A 17,747-nucleotide genomic window follows, 5' to 3' on the forward strand; every position below is an offset into this window, starting at 1 on the left:
TGTTCTTAACAAACCCAATACATCGTGTTGTGTGACCGTGGCTCCTGTAAAGGTGAATGGGTTTACTGTGAAACTGCAATAAGACGCCCAGAGCACCCTGCTGTTGTAATAAATCACACTCTGCACCAGCAGAGGAACACGCTGATGTGCTGAGGAACGTGTTCCTGTCACAGGTGATGTCGCTTACATAACTCATAAACACACAGATATCAGCTCCTCTGCTGTGTCAAAAAGGAAATGCAACTGGCAAATTCTTTGCTTTGCATAGGTTCTTTCTCACTCTAATGGGTTTATTTCTTTCACTTGTTTTGGTCTTGTGCAATTAGCAAAATACTTTGCTCTTTTACAAATGATAATTAGGCACCAACAATCTTACATCACAAAAACACCTTCTGAAGTCCATCCAGGAGGCATACATATAAACATCTAATACATGGCATTACAATACGGAATAAAAATTACAATTTAATTATTTATCATGGATGTGAACTATAGTATTAACAAACAAATAAAAAATGTTGCTGCAATAAAATGATTATAATAACTAAAATATTTGTCAAGTAGAAATGCTTCTGGTTGTAGTTCTGCTCCAGCATGCACCTCATACTTTCATCAGACAATGAGCTGGAGGGAAGTTTAGAGATACTATTGCTGCGTTGACTAAATCAGGCATGTATCTTAACACAATCGTTACGTAACATCTACTTCATGGTCAAATTTTTGTCAACTTCAAAGATAATGTTAGTATTATTATTGTCTCTCTGAAGGGAAAAGATAACTTGGCACCCTGAAATACAGTTTTTTTGTGGATCATCCCACAGCGCCTGTCAGTCCTCTGTCCATTTGTCCTTCTACCCCTCACGAGGGCCTGGCCTGGCCACCTCCAGTCCCGCCTCGACACCAATTAATCTACCAAAACACATGAACACACCCGTTAGTTTGTCTACAGGATTCATTTTTTCAAACGCAGCCTGTGTCAAAGGGAAGTTCCACAACACGTACAAAACAAAACCATTCAGCAGCTATTCTTTTGTAGTATGTGTTAACTCTGCTGCCATAGAATCGTGTGAAATCACGAGACAAACACTTCTTGTCATTACTGTAGAGGAATAGGAAGCTAGTTCGGTTATTCCTGTACGTAAAGCTTCTTGCTTGGTATTGGTATTTATTTATACATCACTAAAGTCATCTTTCTAAACTTCTTTGGTCCTTTAAATTATCATCTCTTATGTAAAGTGTGTGATATCTAGTCGTGGAACTGCCGATTGAAGTAAATCAATTCAGGCGGCCTTCAGACAACACATTCAGTGTAAAGTTTGTCCTTTCCGGGCTACTGTAGATACATGGCTGCACCCTGTTGTTCTCTGTGAAGAGGACCTGCTGCCATGTAGATATTAATATCTATCTTTTGTTGAAGGGAAATGTTTCTTATTGCCCAACATATATACTTCATGTTATAATCAGCTTTAGAGAAATTGGGTAGGGATATAACGGTATTAATATATCCCTGTAGAGGAGTTACATTTCCCAATGAGAAGTGGGACGACGCCAACAGGAGGAGAGTTATGCAGTAAGGATTAGGATTGGGGAGGGATTCACGCAATCGAATGGTCAACGAAATGTATAAACTGATGTGTTGTATCATCACCTCGTGGGTGTCTTTCTGGAATGAGCTCAGTTTATTCAAGTGTTGGTGCTCCAATAAATCTGACTTGAAGTATCCTAATCTCCAGCGTGTTCTATGGGTGTGTGTTACTGAATGTCCCTGGTCTGTGAGGATGTGTGGCTCCTCATTTGGAGTCAGATAGATGAAGTCAGTGAGTTGAGAGAATACCTGGAAAATAGTATAAACTATGAATAAATTTATCCACAACACTTTCTAGCGAGAAAACATAATGATAATCAATTTCAGGTGATTATACAGTGAATGAAACATAGTAATTAGGCCAATAAATTCCCCTATATGCTACACTGCGGAATAACAGTAGTTAAAGTTCTTATAAAAAAAGCACAATTTGCATTTCTGTCTTTGCATGTTTCACTGTGTGCACAAGTACAACAGCTTGTAGTAAAGCCAAATCTCAAAAGTATTTTGGAGGACTACTTATTCATTTATATGAAGTATACCACAATATTCATTCAAATTCATCTCCTGAGGTAAAGTTGAATCGATTCCTCTATGACAATTTCAGAACCAACTGATCACTATAGAGCCTTCATCAGGGCGGTTGCATCCACACTGCATTAGCTTTAGCTCAGTGTATGCCAATTAAACATGTATTGATTAATGGGTTTTAAGTTAAGTCATTGAAAACCTCCCTCTGGTCTCAATTGCATTTTACTGCTTTTTGGTAACAGTGAAAGAGGGGAGTCAGCCGGCTTGCTTGGCTTCCCTGGGTGCAGCGATGCTTTCGGCACGCTTATAAACTACACCTAGCAGTCAGCACTTCTGGATGCTCACAGGAGGAAACTCGTTCTCATCGTCTAGACACACGGGTCCAGCAGCGAACTCGTGTTCTGGAATGACTTCGCCTTTTTTTGCACCGCCATCCTCAGAGTATCCTGGGTAGAAACAGGTGAAGGAGGCAGACGTATCACATGACACAGGCCTGCATCATGAGGAACATAGAACATTTAATGATCTCAGATCTGCTCAGTTTCTCCTGGATTAAAGACTTAAGTAAGCTAAGGATGCAACGAACTTGGGTGTTATGGTTGCATTTGCTCTTCTATTGACCAGGGGGCGACGACTCTGGTCCTATAGAAGTCTATGAGAAAATAACTCCACTTCTCGCTTGATGTATTCCCTCAGTAAGGAGATTAATCTCTAGATAAAAGTCTTGTTCATTACAGCATCATGTTCATTTCCCTAAATGACGGTCCATAAGTAGTGTTGCTTTAGGACTGCCTGTGATTGGCAGGTTGCAACCACAGCATTGTTTGGTCTGGGAGTCTGAAACGTTTCAGTGTGGTTTTGCTTCCTGGAAGTTAAATGTAACATTTCTTGTCTAAAATGATTCAGCATTGCAGTCCTCCTTAGATGAAGCTGGCACAGTAACACAGAAAGCTGACTGAAAGCTGGTTAAACACTGGGCTAGTTCACCAGTAAACCTGGTACACAGGTGGAGGGACAGGTGTAGCTGCTAACCAGTGAGAGTTGCAGTGACAGGACCAGAGGCTGGTAAGGCAGCGGTTGCAGCGTAGGATGGACAGGTCTGCACTGGCCCTGGGACCTCTGACCCTTCCGTCTTTGCGACTTCGTCTTGGTCATCATCAGTGCCAAAGAGCCTGAGGGGAAGAGAAAGAACGTTAAAGCAAACCAGAGGGTTGGCAAAAGTCCTCCATGGCAACGTAGGGTAGCTCTCATTCCATTTCCTGCTCAAGTAGACATTTATCCACTCCAAGTGTTTCATGTGATTGCTCTGAATGTCGTGTTGATCCTATTAACCACTGGAAATTGTCTGCCTCGGCTCCTTTAAAAAATATCTTTTGCACAAATTCAAGCGATAAAGAACAACAGAAGAGCAGACAATGCACAACCATGAGGACCACAGGTGGGGCCCTGCTGGGCTGTCATCCAGAACCACCCTCAATACATGTTTAGATTTATCCTTTTTGCTTGTACATTTTTGCTTGTGCGTTTAATACAATTAATATAATTATATAGCTTCTCTGTCCGCCAGCTGCTCATCTTTTTGTATTTTCCTGGTGATATACGAGTCCAAATACAAGAAAATCCGAGTGCAGGCATTCTATCTGTGATGTAGCTGTGAAACTAAATGGAGCCTCACCTGTGTTTGTGGGCTAACATGCACTCGCCTCCATCCAGTGGATCCACGTTGTAGATGAACAGCTGGCCGTCAGCTGTAGCCACCAGGAGCCGCGGAAGCTTCTGGATCCTGGAACATTACATTGAGTTGTTAAATCATAGGCATTGATGGCATGCATTGCGCATAGCTGGATCAGGAATGAGAATGAGAAGAATAGTGTGACAGTGCAGAAAACACACATGAACACAGGAAGCATTGGATGGAATTATTGGGTATCAAAGGCCCATTCCCAAAGAAGCTCACATAGCTAGGGTGCAGATGTTCCTCTGGCCCAAGGTCACCAGGTGGACGGTGGCGAAGGCCCGGTCCTGGCTCATCATGCCGGACACCGGAGCGGGGAGGTAGCTGCTGGCTGCTGAGAACATCTTCCCCACGTAGGCTGTCCACGTGCCAGTCTCGTCCTCTCCACTACATACAGAGCAGCAAGTTCATCCTAACTACATTCATAAACAATAAATAAATAAATAACAAAGTGCAATGGGAGGAATAGTACTCAAATACAGGCTGGAATACATTGTAGCTTTAATTGAATACAGCAAGCACACACATACGCACACACACACAGGTAAAGGTGACGTGTGGTTATATTAACTTGTGTGTACCTTGGTCCCAACTGCTCCAGTTTAAAGATATGCACCGTCTCTGTGTTGCTGGACGCACAGAGGAACTGACCATCAGGGCTGAAGGATAAAGAGCTTATATTGACATACCTGCAGAGAAACACACACACACACAAGGATTGATCAAATGATACTGATGTGATGAAATGTATCAAATATCTTCGGAAACCATTGGAGGTGAAGATCTCTATCAAGTCTCCAGGAAATGTGCGTGGCACTGTAAGAGTGACTCCATGTGTATTTGAACCATCTTTAGCTGCGTTCATTCTTTGGACACGGGGCAGATCTAAAGGATGTGTTTGAACTCTGACCTCTTCATGCCCCGGCGGAACTCAAACAGACGCAGCCCCTCGGGTATGGAGAACACTCGGATGACGGTGCCCTGCAACGACACACAGCGGGGGGGAGGGGTCATCGGGACTGCTTTAGCCGAGAAGGAAACACAACCAAACTCTGCCCGTCCCTCCAAATTCCATCTCCTGTAGGAACAGCTCTTGAGGGCAACTATGCTCAGGTATCCAATAATAAGGAAGAAAGACCCAATGCACTGAAGATTTGGCCAAAGATGTAGTGTCGTGCACTTATTTGCCACATGGGTTCAACCTGCACAAAGGACACATTTTGGTTGAAAGACGGAGATCGGTCAGGATAAGCCGGAATACCAATAACTGGACCAAACTGGACTGGCCGAACTTCATCAGCTACATGTGCAGTGTGTTTTACCCTCTCTGAGGCACTGGCGAGTTTGGTGGCTGAGGCGTTGAAGGCGAGGGCTGCCAGAGGACTGTCGTGAGCCGGGATCATGGTCACTGTGTTCTGGAAGGACGAAGAGAAGGAAAAGAGCCTTACTCAAAACTGATTTCATGTTCATGTCATCGATTTCTACAGAAGAGCCTGCACTACAGAGATGGATTGCAGATATCAATGAACAGTGTAACTGTGAAAAAGCTGTCTGACCATTTAATATCAGGGACAAAACATAGGTGATTTGAGTGGTTCTGTGATGAGATGTTTTTTACCAAATTGTTGGCATCATATACTACAATCTCCCCGATGGTGGCACTGCCTGGGTACGCCAGGTAGGAGTTGGAATGGCTGATAGAAAGCGCACAGAGACCTGCAAGAGGACACAGCCAATGGTGCCCAGTTATGTGGTTATGTGGTATAGTATGTAGTCCAGGAATGATCTGGTGGATGAACGTCTTACCTGACGGGTTGGATGGAGTGTTGAGCAGTGTCTTGAGCAGCTTCATGTCTTTGATGTTGTGGATATAAATGGACTCGTCAAGGCACACTACCAGCCTCTGCAAGACACAGCACACCTCAAGTCCTTCCACGAGGGTTGGCTTCTACCAGTGAAAGCCCCGCCTCCATAGGAACATTACTTTTATTCTATATTTCAACTTTCTGTCAAAAGAAACATTCCTTCCAGGTGATCATACATTAGCTTCTGCTGAAAAGCTGAGCTGAGGAAAAGCCAGAGCAACACCTTAAGTATTACAGTTCATCTCTAGTGGAGCACGAATACGAACAGCTGTTTCCACAGCATGGAGACGTTTATAGTTGTACATTTGTTTGGTGGAGTAAAGCAATCAACTTTGTATGAACAGTCGTCGGCTGTATTGAACTCGGAATAGACACTTCTATCTCTAGTTTCAACCATTCGTCAATGGACCATCAGAATCATGAATATAACAAATCATGAATATCATTTGAAAAAGCATGATGTTTTTTTTTAGTAAATGAGGGTCCATTTAAGCTCAAAGAGACCATACATGCTTTAGAATTAGGGCATATCATTTATCATGTTTCAAGATTAGGTAACCAAAAAAAAGAAGCGGCTCACTTCCTCGTTGGGATGAATTATGGTGTCCGGGGGTGGGGGTGAGGCAGGGTGAGGTGGGGTAACTCACATGTCTGTTGAGCTTGACAGCCAGGATGCTGTTGGGATAGCTGTAGTTGCAGATCTCCGTCCCCTTCTTGAAGTGGTAGATGTTCATGCGCTGTGGCATGGCGGTGCTCACTACGACTACCAGACTGCTGGAGAACAGGCGCTCTACGATGTAGACGTCTGGGGTCTCTACTGGGGGACAACAGGGAGTTTAATGCCAATCTAACCACTAGAACTCCCATTTAAGCATTCAGATCAGAAGGGCCGGCGGCCCGGGGGGGGGGGGGGGGGGGGGTCACCGGGGTGGGTGGATGATGGTCCGCGGGTCGGGGGAAGTGGGGGGGGGGGGGGGGGGGGGGGGGGTTTCATGCGAGGTGGCCCGCATTTATTATACATTTATTTACTTTGTAATTTATATATTCCATTACTTTTGGAAAGACAATGCGAAAGTAAACCAATTTCAAGCACCAAAAGCTTGCCACAGAAGATCATTTACCTACAAATTGTCATATACAAGTCTCATATCCACAACGTCATGAAGGTGATTTTAAGAAAATATGTAAAATTCGATTAAACTGAGGAGTTTTAGAGGAGTTTAACGTTTATACCGCCAGGTGGCAGGGTTGACAGCTATAGGACTGTAAGTCCGTTGGGGACGGTGCATCAATCACACTGCAGAGGCAGATGTGATTCCAATCCTCTTTAATAAAGCTGTGGAGGAGTTTGTGTGGTTCCACAAGAAAGCTGTCACAAAGACATATCAGCCCACTGCTGCATTGTTTTGATTGCTTCAAGCGGAAATCACTGAGCAGTTGATATCTGGTCCCTATGGCCACATTCGAGGAGACGATCTCACATGGAGGCTCTGGATCAGAAGATCCTGGTAGTATTCATGCTTCATTACAGTGAGCATGTGTAAAACCTTTCCCTTTGAATATACAGATCATGCATTGTGGGTAACCTGAGGGGTTTCATGTGTGTACTAACCACTCTCATGGATACAGTCCAGCATTTCCACCATGGTCAGAGAAAACAGCTTGTAGCCAGTCTTTGTTCCCAGAGCCAGGGATCTGCAACACACACACACACACACACACTCAGTCATCACAGCTGGAAGACATTTAAAGCTTTAGTTTCATTTTGTTGCAGTCCAACTGGAAATACAGGGACAGTGTGATATGAGGTGAATTGGGGGAATTCACTTCCTCGGCACACAGTATACACGGTTATCACTAGAGAGATAGAGATAGAGAGAGCCCCCCAGTGATGAAATGTGTAGTGTGGAAGAAGTGAGCTCTGTTGGGAACTAGGGGACCAGCTGAAGTTCTAGTCAAAGAACCCTTGCAACAAATTCAAGTTGTTTGCCAACTGAAGATTCAACATTTCCACTTCCTAGTTAGGAGTTGTTGTTTGGTATGAAGTGGCCCAAGTATGGAATTGTGGTCACGTGATAACTTCACCCTCCCCAATCAGGCTTCAATGCAGGCCACTCAACAAAGACCCCCCCCCCCCCCCCCCCCCGCCCCCTTGCGCTTTCTCAACCGTTCTGCTGCATTTGACACGGTCGACAACCGTTGAGACCAGCGGAGAGGACGTTATACATTATATTCTATATTATATTCTATATTTTTGCGCAGGTATCTTAATTTACAAATATTATATATATAATTATATATATATAAAAGCACAAAAACACAAATATTTGTGAAACTTTTTTTTAATATAATAAACTTTTGTTTTTGTCGCTCATGGTGGGGCCACGCCCCAATGCCATCTATGGACCAGCCACCACTAATCTGAACCATGTCCTCTCACCACTGGCGTACCTCAAGGCTCTGTCCTGGGTCCCCTCCTCTTCTCTCCGTACACCAACTGTCTCGGCTCTGTCATCCACTCATATGGCTTATCCTACCATAGCTATGCTGATGACCCTCAAATAATCCTGTCTTTTCCCAAACTAAGACACAGGTAGCAGCACGAATCTCCTCTTCTGCCTGTTTGACTGACATCTCTCAACAGATGGCCACATACCTGAAGATTAACCATGACAAGACTGAACTTATTTTCCTTCCAGGGATGACCATGATTTTAACGTTCCTCCACCGTCTCATTCTGTCCCTGAGCAGAAGGATGATGTGTGACACGTGCATGTTTTTCTGTTTTCTGGTAGATATTTGGGAACGGAATAAGTAATAATATGCTGAAGAAATAGCATACAAACCATGCATTCTTCCTGTTTGTAAAAAGAAGAGTTACTGTTACAGAGGTGCAAATTAGCACATACCTGCACACACAGATCACATTTCCATACACACACCCCTTTCCTTCACAAAATCCCGTGCTTATCTTTGGTATACTGGGCACCAAATGGCCGACACATGGCCTGTGTGGGCATCCTGCTTAGTGAGCAATGAGTGGGGCGCCAGCTCCATCCTAAGTTTATCCTGTGGTTCAAGGGGGAAGATGAGGCTTTTGTTGTTTGGGTCTGCAGCGACCTGTTGAGCAGGACCAGCACTTGCTTACAGTGACTAGACTTAGAGCAACCGCTTGGCAAATACTGCCCTTGTGCAAGGCATTGAAACACCCCAGTGAGCTGCTATTACAGCCATCAACAGATGTTACCGTGGTTGCAGCTGCAGACTGGCTGCACAGGCTGTGTAAGGGTTAGTGCAGCAGAGGCCCACATAATGACTCTGATCTGGTCACATCACTATGACATCACTGGGGTTATTGACTCAAACTCTAAGCTTTTCATTGTGATGTGTGTAGGAGAAGTCTATACTTTAGTGACCAAAGACACCTTTTGAAGGTACGCCTGGTCTTCCAGGGAGAAATTAAGCTGATGGGTGTGTCGTGGACACACCCTCTGGGGGTCTTCCTGCTTACTTACGTGGAGTCTTGGTTGAAAGAGGCGCAGCCGAACTGCATCCCGGGTGCGTCCGGCCCGCCAGGCCCGTCGGCACCGTCTCCTGTCTCCATCCCGATTCCCAGCGTCCTCCTTCCCTCCCCCCGCCCTGGATTGGAGGCCCGGGATCGGCTGCACCTCTTCGCTCGATCTCGGCGGAAGACGACTCCAATTTGGCAGAAATGTGCTCCGTGGAGGAGAAGAAGAGCCTCAAAGGAGCGTCCGTTTCACCGCGGCTGCTTGCGGAGGTCGCTTATCCAAACCTTGGAGGAGGGACGAGGAGTACTGGAGCAAAACAGGAACAGCTGACGGCTAACGTCACAGCTTCGCCTCTTACAATTGGTTGGTAGCCAAACCCGTTTTCGCTGGCACTTATTTTGATTGGGCAACTGTTCAATGACGTGTTTCTATTGGCTGCTGGAGCGGAGTGGGTTCTGTGTGTCCGTCCACTCAGGCTGTGATCATGTCCCCGACTCTCATCTCTTGACTAAAACGACTTGATTCGTAAAATACCAGTGTGTCACAGTTTAATGACTGTATTCATTAATCGGTCCACTTCAACATGAGCCCCACGTGAGTCTAGGTCGTCCTCAATCAAGAGAGATCGCTCCAGTTGAGCTGTCATGTGATCACATGACTTCTGGTTAGTCCAATTACAGGATGCATCCGAAGGCTTTGGATTGGCCAGATATCAGTCCAACAGAGACGCTAGGTGGCGGTGTGGAGATTTCCGTGTTTCTTCTAAACACGACTTATCACGTCTCCGAGGTACATGAAGTACTTTTAGACTTCATCTCAAAGGGTACATGTATTACTGTTAAACGATACCCGAGCTCAGAGCTACATGAAGTACTTTTAGACTACATCTCAAAGGGTACATGTATTACTGTTAAACGATACCCGAGCTCAGAGGTACATGAAGTACTTTTAGACTTCATCTCAAAGGGTACATGTATTACTGTTAAACGATACCCGAGCTCAGAGGTACATAAAGTACTTTAAGGAATAGCCTTCTTCTGGAAATCAGACAGTTTGATTCTGTTGAGGTTCTGACAACCCAGAGGATGTTGACAGTAGGACCTTCTCCATCTTTGGAAAACACAACCAATGTCACAGCAGAAGATTACTGTACAACATTTTCATATCATGACAAGTCTTTCCTAACTGATGTCAGTCAGTGAGGTGAAGTGCTCCATTGGAAGCAACAGCAGCAGTGTAGAGTAATGACGCAAATATTAAGTGATAAACTAAATAAATACATGAAACCTATGCAGTAAGAGTGGTAAAATGAGTCAAATATCAACACACTGAACACACAACATGAAAATCTGGAGAACAAGTGCATTGTCCGCCCCTGTAAATATCCTCTTTATTTGTCAAAAATTGTTTTCAAATATAGTTTCCAGTTGCTGAGAAGCACATCAGTAGTTCCATGGCGGTTATGTTGCATAGAGGTATATTTGATCTGGGGGTGTGGTTGTGGGCGAAGCTTCTGACCCCTCAGCGTGTTTCAATGCTGCACAAAAAGAGCAGAACATGTCAGAAGCATCCTACACAGCTTTGAGTTGTCCCGTGCGTCCTTTGAGGTACCAGGTCATGTGCTCCCATTCCACTGTGCACTGTATTAATGTATGAGGACTAAGCATTCAGAACTCTTTCAAGGTGAATAAATTGAAGGTACTGAGGTCACTGAGCATGGAGCTTTTTTTAATGTGGGAAACAGTAGATACCAGAACTTATGTTTCTCTTTTATAAACTTTAAACCACATCTCATGGAGAATATAGGCACATGGATTTTGCTCAGTTATGTCACAGTTGAGAGATATTTTCCAATCAATAGAATAAACAAATAAATATGTGATTATTTACAGAATATTCACCTTCAATGACAGTAAATAGCCTGCAGTCAAAGTTTCTCAATGTTGAATATGATTACATCAAAGTTAAACTGAGTGATACAAATCTTTACAGCTAAATAAATAAATGTGGTTTCACTTGTGTGTTTGACCGGTTTGTACCTTAAAATCCCAGATCACCATGGCTCCATCCAGACCCACACTGCTGTACTTCTGCACTTTGGCTTTGTCCCCAGACACAACACACAGCTGACTGCAAAACACAACACAACGCGCTTTACAAAGATGGATCTATGGAAGTTTCCCTGTAGCTTTTCTAATGTCCACTCTGATTCATGCAGATGTACAAACTAAAGAACCCTAGACTTTTCGGAGAATATTTTTAGTGACCCTTTAAGTACTTCTCTCACCTGAAGGATCGATAGACAGCATGTACAGTGCCTCCAGCAAGGCCTCAACGTTTATGAAGTCATAAAGCAGCTGGAATAAAGGAAAGGTCCAATGTGCACGTGGCTTTAGATCTGCATGACACTACACAACTTAAACGTGAAGGAGGACATGAACTGACTCACATTCCGGACCACTCATTCATGGCACAAATGACACATTTGACATGTGTACTTGCAGGATTTAACACAACTCTGAGGGTTTACTACACATGTGACCTATACATTTGGTCAACATAACATAATGTGGCATCACAAGGTGGAAAGCTGCTACATTCCCACCCAGGATCGGTGGCCCCACCCCAAAATGCCCGCTGCCACACTAACTACAGCCCCCAGAAAGCCTCATGGAACACCCAGCTGTAGGAGGTTCAGCCCACTGATTCCGGCAGGGCTTTCTGGGCCAGAGCGCCAGGCTGGCAAAGGGGAAGAACGGACGGAGCAGGGGAGCACCCCACGAGCCTTGGAGAAAGAAGCCACGCAAAGACCGGTTATGGAGGGGGCCACAGGACGGAAGGCCTTATTTCAGTTACCTGTTTATTTAAGGAAAATGAATCTTTTCTTTTGCTTGGGAAATCTGTTGGTTGACGTTATTTTTGCACTAACCCCACCCAGCTGTCCATAGGAACCCCCCCATGAGGCTACAATACGTTCAAGATGAATGGAGATTTCTGGGAAAAAGACCAGCTGTATGGTTGCACTGTGATGAATGATGCTCAGCTTGCCTCCTGTGGTACCGGGTCCAAACATGCTGGTGGAAAATCCTGCTTTTTTCCCCTCTCAATAAACTGCCATTTAAAAACAAACAAGCAGCTTTTTGGAGCTCATCTAAACATGGGATATGGGGTGGGGAAAACAAATTTGCCAAATAATATTCCATCAACAGACAAAAGAGTTATGGCCAAAGCACACGTTATGATGATGCTATTGAATCTGCATCAACGCGTTTCTACTTGCTGTGTTGTGTGGTACCTCGGAGGTATATGCTATATCCAATGGAAGCCCTTACGTGATGCTGTTCTGGTGGAGGACGCCCAGCTCGTTGCTGTCCTCATCCGTGGCCCTCTTGTCCAGGTTCTGGAAGTGTTGCATGGCAGAGATGCCGCCCTTGGAGGTCTGCTTGGGGATATCCAGCTTCTTCACAAACTCAACGGCACCTGGACCCTTATAGGTGAACTGGTAGGGGCAGCAGTCATGACCCTGACAGAAAAGGCAATGTCATTTTTTATTTATTTTTAAAAAATCAGCCAAGGGTTGTAGAGTGTTTTTCTCACTAGGGTTCACAGTTATAAGGGACTAAGTTCTCATTGGACAAAGTATTCTCATCTATTATTAATAGAAAAATATCAATTAATGCAGCTTCCAATTAGGAGCATCAAGTTGATTAGTCAATGATTCTTGAAGTTGGACACACACACACACACACACACACACAGGGGAGGGTGTGATATTTACCGCAGCAACAAGCTCAGATGCGCTGACATAGATCACGCTCAGTAGTGGCAGATGGTTGGTGGTCAGCTGGGTGACCCTGGATTGAGTTGAGAAAGGTGATATTATTATATATATATACACCAAAATAAACCCATGATATTCTATTACAGAATTATATTGACATGAAAAACGTTTTCAGCCATTAAAAGAAGGAAGTTGGTTGGTTGATTGGTTTCAGTCTAGGAGCCACATCACTGATCCATTTCAAGGTCCTCTCCATTTGAGCTCAATATACACACTGATCATCCTGATGGAATAAGTGTGTGTGTGTGGGGGGGGGGGGGCGGGGGGGCAGCTGAACTCACTCCTTCCCCTGGGCGGCGTCCACCACAGTGATGCTGCTGTTGTGGGCCACACAGGCCAGCTGGTCCCCACTGGGGGAGAATGAGACGCTGTGCACCCAGCCCCCGCAGTCCTTTTGCTCCAGCAGCACTTCCCCAAAAGGCATTTTGGCCCCCCAGGCAGTAGGTCCAGGCTTGTCCTCGATGTCTTTGATGTAGGCTGAGAAAACCCTGAGGAGCACAGTATGGAGCTCTGTTATAGTCCACTCTGGGACCCCATGTTGTGTTGCTTAGTCGTGCACAGTTGGAGTAAACCATCATTAATAAATACTGTGTATGAGTATCTCAATTATAAAAAACGTCATATACATGACATTTCTTTTGCTCATAATGTAAAAAAAGAAAACTGTTTGCGTACAACTTTGACATCAATACTTTTCAAAATAAATATGTCTGTTTTGGCCTGGAAGCGAAAGATAAATGAACGGAGTCTAAAAAGGCAGTTTATATTAATAAAATCATTTCCTCCTTTCCTTTACATGACTTTGGGTGGTTGTGTCACCTGCAGTGGAAGTCTGCAGACCCGGCGGCCAGCAGGACGTTGTTGGGATGCCAGTCCAGACTCATCACTGTGGAGCGAATGGCCTTCTTGATGTGCTTACTCAGCCACCTGAAAGGAAAGCACCATTGTGAAAACCTGCAACTTCCCAGTTGTGTGTCAGTGAAGAGGTTAGACAAGGTAAGTACAAATAAATACAACAACAATTTAATCTTGTTTCACTTAACAAGAAAAAGAACACCAAACGGCTGCATCCACACCTGTAACCCGACTGATGCCCTGAGACGGCCCGTTTCATTCGCTGCAGCTGGCAAGAGATGGTGGATCCAACACAGGGTTCTCAAACTGTGGGGCCAAGCCTCTAGTGGGACGCAGTGGTGTGACAGGTGGGTCGCACGGGGACATTCTGAATTATTTTATTTTACTATATTGAGAAATATTACAATAAAAAGAACACAGACTGCTGTTGCCTCTCAAAACTAAATACAGATTGAGGCTCAACATTGAGGATGAATTGAGAGGCCTTATCAAGTCTGCAAGCCTGTATTGAAAGGATTTGTAGTGGAAAGCAGGCTCATTGCAGCCCTGAATACTGATAAAATGTGTTTTATGCACTAATTGTGTTTTGTTTTTCACAAGTTGCACATTGTTATATATATGATATGCGTGTAAAACTCTTCATTGCAAAATTACTAATTACTTGCCCATTTTGTGTTGATATTATCTTGAGAAGATGTTCAGTGCAAAACCGGTTAATTACAGCCACAATAAATCATTTTCAACCAAATATTTGTTAGAACTTTAGTTGCATTGTTCTAACAAGATTGTTGTAGTTGTTATTTGTTTTTTTCCTGATCCTGATCAATCTGGTTAAGTCGATTTCAATTTTTTTGTGAACATTTTTCTGCCTCCACATGGTTGTGATAGAAAAGGTTTGAGACCCACTAGTTATTGTTGCTTTTTAAACTCAAATGACGAGATGTTGGCTTCACATTGCCACAGTGGCATTGATCGTTATACCAGTAACGTTAAAAGTAAAAGTAGGAGTGCATGAGCACGCCATCGGCACCCACCACGGATGTCGGTGCGTCCCAAAGACAGGCTGAGGCTCCAACACCACAGAAGTAAATGCTGTTGGCCTTCAAAACCCACAGTGCATAACTCCAGGTCCCTGGTAGAAAGCAGCACTAGTTTAGACTGGATCCTGCAGCGCTCACCAGTCGTTCTCCTTCTCAAAGTAGCAGACAGAGATGAGGCGTGCTCCGCTGCCCAGGGCGAACTTGTTCTCCAGAGGGGACCACTTCACACAGGTGGCTGCACGGTTGATGCGCACCAGGACCAGGGTGGGCTTCCACACGCCGTCCTTCAGGGTCCACACGTAGGCGTTGCGGTCCGAGGCGCATGTTACGATGCGGTTGGACTCTGGGGCCCAGTCAATGCCTGTGGACATCACGATGAAGCTCAATGAACGATGCAGTGCTACCTAGGAAACGTATCCCACCTTTGCTTTCAAGTCAAATATTTTACTCAAGAAGTCCGTAGACTAAAACGCCATAATAAACACAAAATGATTTATACCATAAACAAACGTCGATTTGCTCACTCTAGTGTACGTTAAATAGGTCACATCCCATCTATCCCTCAGTCACAGCTGCTATAATGGCTACCGAACCTGTGACCCGTCCACTGTGCTCTGTCAGCTCGTGGGTTTTCACCCACTCTTTGGCCTTCTTCTCGTAGATGATTACCACATTGTTGTTATGGCTCACTGCGACCTCTGCAAAGACATGTGCAACAAAGGTTAGTCATTTAACCCCTTTATGTTAGTAACACAAGAAGTAGTGAATACGACGTGGTCTTCACCTGCAGAGTAATGATGCGCAGTGTGTTACTGTTTGTGTGAGGAAAAGTTCCTCTTTTGAATGTTTAGTTATTATGGGTGCAAAATGAGTAGTGCGAGGATGATATAAAGCGGTCAAAGAGATTGAATGCAAGGAGCATGAATGCATACAGTCAATTCCATTTGAATGTTGTGTTCTGATCAGACACATAGTTATATATAGATATTGATACTGATGATTATGTCTGTTTGACAACTCCAATAGCATTAGCTTATTGGACTTCAGTGTTTTCCTTCATGAGAAGATTCATCATCCGGGGAGTATGAAAATACCAGGAATTTACACTGAAATACCGCATGCTAGATTATTAGATGAAATGAGTTTGTAATAATTGTAACTGAATTACTTATGAATAACTAAATGTTTTATCTTGATCCATCATCAGGTGCCAACTTAAACGTGTTTGACCCAGTAACTACAAGCTGAGGACCTTCCCTTTGGCCCTTAAGCCAGTGCAATAGATCCTCTCTACAGAAAGAACAACACCACAGAATGCCTGCCTCCCTTAAACGTAGAGAGGCAGGATGTAAAGTGTGCAGAGCAAGTTCAAATGACTGGAGTGTTCTACAAAGCACCATGTGCAAAGCAGCAGACACGCTGCAATGATGCATGCAGTGGAGCTCTTTGCGTCCATTTCCTGCTTTGATAATCAGATTCTCCGCGGCTCTCTGCCTGCAACATTAATGCAATTAGAGAAGGGAAGGATTGTATCTACATTAAAAACCTTGTCCCGCCCTGTATGGAAGGCTCACATAATGAAGAATATTGAGTACTGCACATGTACATATGCACAGTGTGTATGGCTGGTGTTTCACCTACGTGTCCGGTCTTTGTTCCAGGTGTGGCACGAAAGTGGCTCCAGGCCAAAACTGTAGAGCGACATGTCTGAGCAGAAATAGGGGAGGCTGCTGGAATGTAGATCTGCAGCTGCACGTCCCAGGATGAGGACAGGGAGAGGGACGGGGAGACATATTGTAGAGCAACATGACTTTACAGCCAAAGCACTAGTTTGTTGATGTGAGCAGTGGATTGTAAAGTAATTAGATTAGACCTATTTAATCAAAACAGAGTGTGATGGATACTTTAGGGCCCAGGAAAGTGGGTAGTGCAGACTCCAAGGCTGCTTGGTAGAGGTTACTTTCGGCGACATTTCTCCCTTTACTGGTTGTTAGCTGCATGAGTAATGCCTGGGAGATAACAGTCGGCTACACCTTTATCAGGTGTGGTGCACACTGTACAAACACTATTTAACTGGAAGGTCTGTATTTTTTCTGTTCACTAACCCTAACCGGAAAGTCCTCTCAGTTTAAAATGTCCTGCCTAAAAGGATTCCTGACTGGTACATTTAGGAACATTGCACCTTTGCTATGAATGATCTAATAAACAGACTAGATGGTTTCTCACTATCACTGCTATATGGACCAGAGAGATCAAAAGTGATCCAAACATAGCAACCTGATTACATGTGACAAAGCAGAGATCTTAGGTCATCAATTAGGTCACGTACCTGTGCTGTGTATATGTGGTTACGCAGAACGTGTGCTGGTGGTGGAAGGTGCAGAGGTGTATTCGTGGACTCTGGGCAGTCGACACGAATGAAGCGGTGCAGTCTGACTGCTGAAGGAAGTGACTGTGCTGTGGCTGGAGGGAGGGAATCAAAGGTGGGTGTGTCTGCAAATAGCTGATGAGCAAGCATGTTGCCTCGGGCAGGTCTGTTGTTTCAAACCAGCAGGACACAGAGGTGGGCTGATGTATGACCAATCAAACATATATGATGAATGAGTTGGTTTTGTAAATATTGATGTATTTATACATATACAGTTGTGTTATTATATTCACAAAGAAGTGTTCCAAGGAGAAACAGAGATGATGTCTTGAAATAGCCTCTCTGTGTCTTACAACCTGAATGTTTTTACATTTACATCTCAAAATGTGCAAAGCTGGTGGAGACATTCCGCAAAAGA

At 44.3% G+C, this 17,747-nt stretch overlaps 2 protein-coding genes across 4 annotated transcripts; both read right to left on the reverse strand.

The window, feature by feature from the left end:
- Positions 1–265: 265 nt before the first annotated feature.
- wipi1 (WD repeat domain, phosphoinositide interacting 1) lies at positions 266–9,537 on the reverse strand. 3 transcript variants are annotated; one of them, XM_037475852.2, is made up of 13 exons: positions 9,232–9,537; positions 7,329–7,411; positions 6,364–6,530; positions 5,658–5,754; positions 5,470–5,567; positions 5,174–5,266; positions 4,762–4,832; positions 4,433–4,540; positions 4,074–4,238; positions 3,792–3,899; positions 3,149–3,288; positions 2,462–2,562; positions 266–909 (listed from the first exon to the last, which is right to left on the reverse strand). In XM_037475852.2, exons 1-13 carry the CDS (start codon positions 9,318–9,320, stop codon positions 859–861), a joined length of 1,371 nt encoding a protein of 456 aa, XP_037331749.1. In that variant the 5' UTR covers positions 9,321–9,537; the 3' UTR covers positions 266–858. The 3 variants fall into 3 exon arrangements, with proteins under 3 accessions (XP_037331749.1, XP_037331748.1, XP_037331750.1); XM_037475851.2 differs by having other exon boundaries at positions 6,364–6,533; positions 9,232–9,536; XM_037475853.2 differs by having other exon boundaries at positions 2,434–2,562; positions 6,364–6,533; positions 9,232–9,536.
- A 1,018-nt stretch (positions 9,538–10,555) lies between these two features.
- Positions 10,556–17,424, reverse strand: zgc:86896 (uncharacterized protein LOC415190 homolog). The gene is made up of 10 exons (XM_037475859.2): positions 17,291–17,424; positions 16,603–16,710; positions 15,555–15,659; positions 15,100–15,322; positions 13,886–13,993; positions 13,348–13,554; positions 13,004–13,079; positions 12,558–12,748; positions 11,265–11,355; positions 10,556–10,762 (listed from the first exon to the last, which is right to left on the reverse strand). The coding sequence occupies exons 2-10, from the start codon at positions 16,664–16,666 to the stop codon at positions 10,757–10,759; spliced, it is 1,071 nt and encodes a 356-aa protein (XP_037331756.2). The 5' UTR covers positions 16,667–16,710; positions 17,291–17,424; the 3' UTR covers positions 10,556–10,756.
- Between the last annotated feature and the right edge of the window lie 323 nt (positions 17,425–17,747).

Source organism: Pungitius pungitius, chromosome 12, assembly GCF_949316345.1.
Source record: "Pungitius pungitius chromosome 12, fPunPun2.1, whole genome shotgun sequence".
Classification (NCBI taxonomy): domain Eukaryota; kingdom Metazoa; phylum Chordata; class Actinopteri; order Perciformes; family Gasterosteidae; genus Pungitius; species Pungitius pungitius.

Excerpts from the sequence above, each read along its gene's own strand:
- wipi1 (XM_037475851.2), bottom strand. The coding sequence starts at position 9,320 with ATGGAGACAGGAGACGGTGCCGACGGGCCTGGCGGGCCGGACGCACCC. Across the intron at positions 6,534-7,328 it reads GGACTGTATCCATGAGAGTG|TAGAGACCCCAGACGTCTAC; the intron begins GTTAGTACACAC and ends GTTGTCCCCCAG. Across the intron at positions 4,541-4,761 it reads TTCCGCCGGGGCATGAAGAG|GTATGTCAATATAAGCTCTT; the intron begins GTCAGAGTTCAA and ends GTTTCTCTGCAG.
- zgc:86896 (XM_037475859.2), bottom strand. The coding sequence starts at position 16,666 with ATGTCGCTCTACAGTTTTGGCCTGGAGCCACTTTCGTGCCACACCTGG. Across the intron at positions 12,749-13,003 it reads CATCTGAGCTTGTTGCTGCG|GGTCATGACTGCTGCCCCTA; the intron begins GTAAATATCACA and ends CTTTTCTGTCAG. Across the intron at positions 11,356-12,557 it reads CTCCACCAGAACAGCATCAC|TCAGCTGTGTGTTGTGTCTG; the intron begins GTAAGGGCTTCC and ends TGTGTTTTGCAG.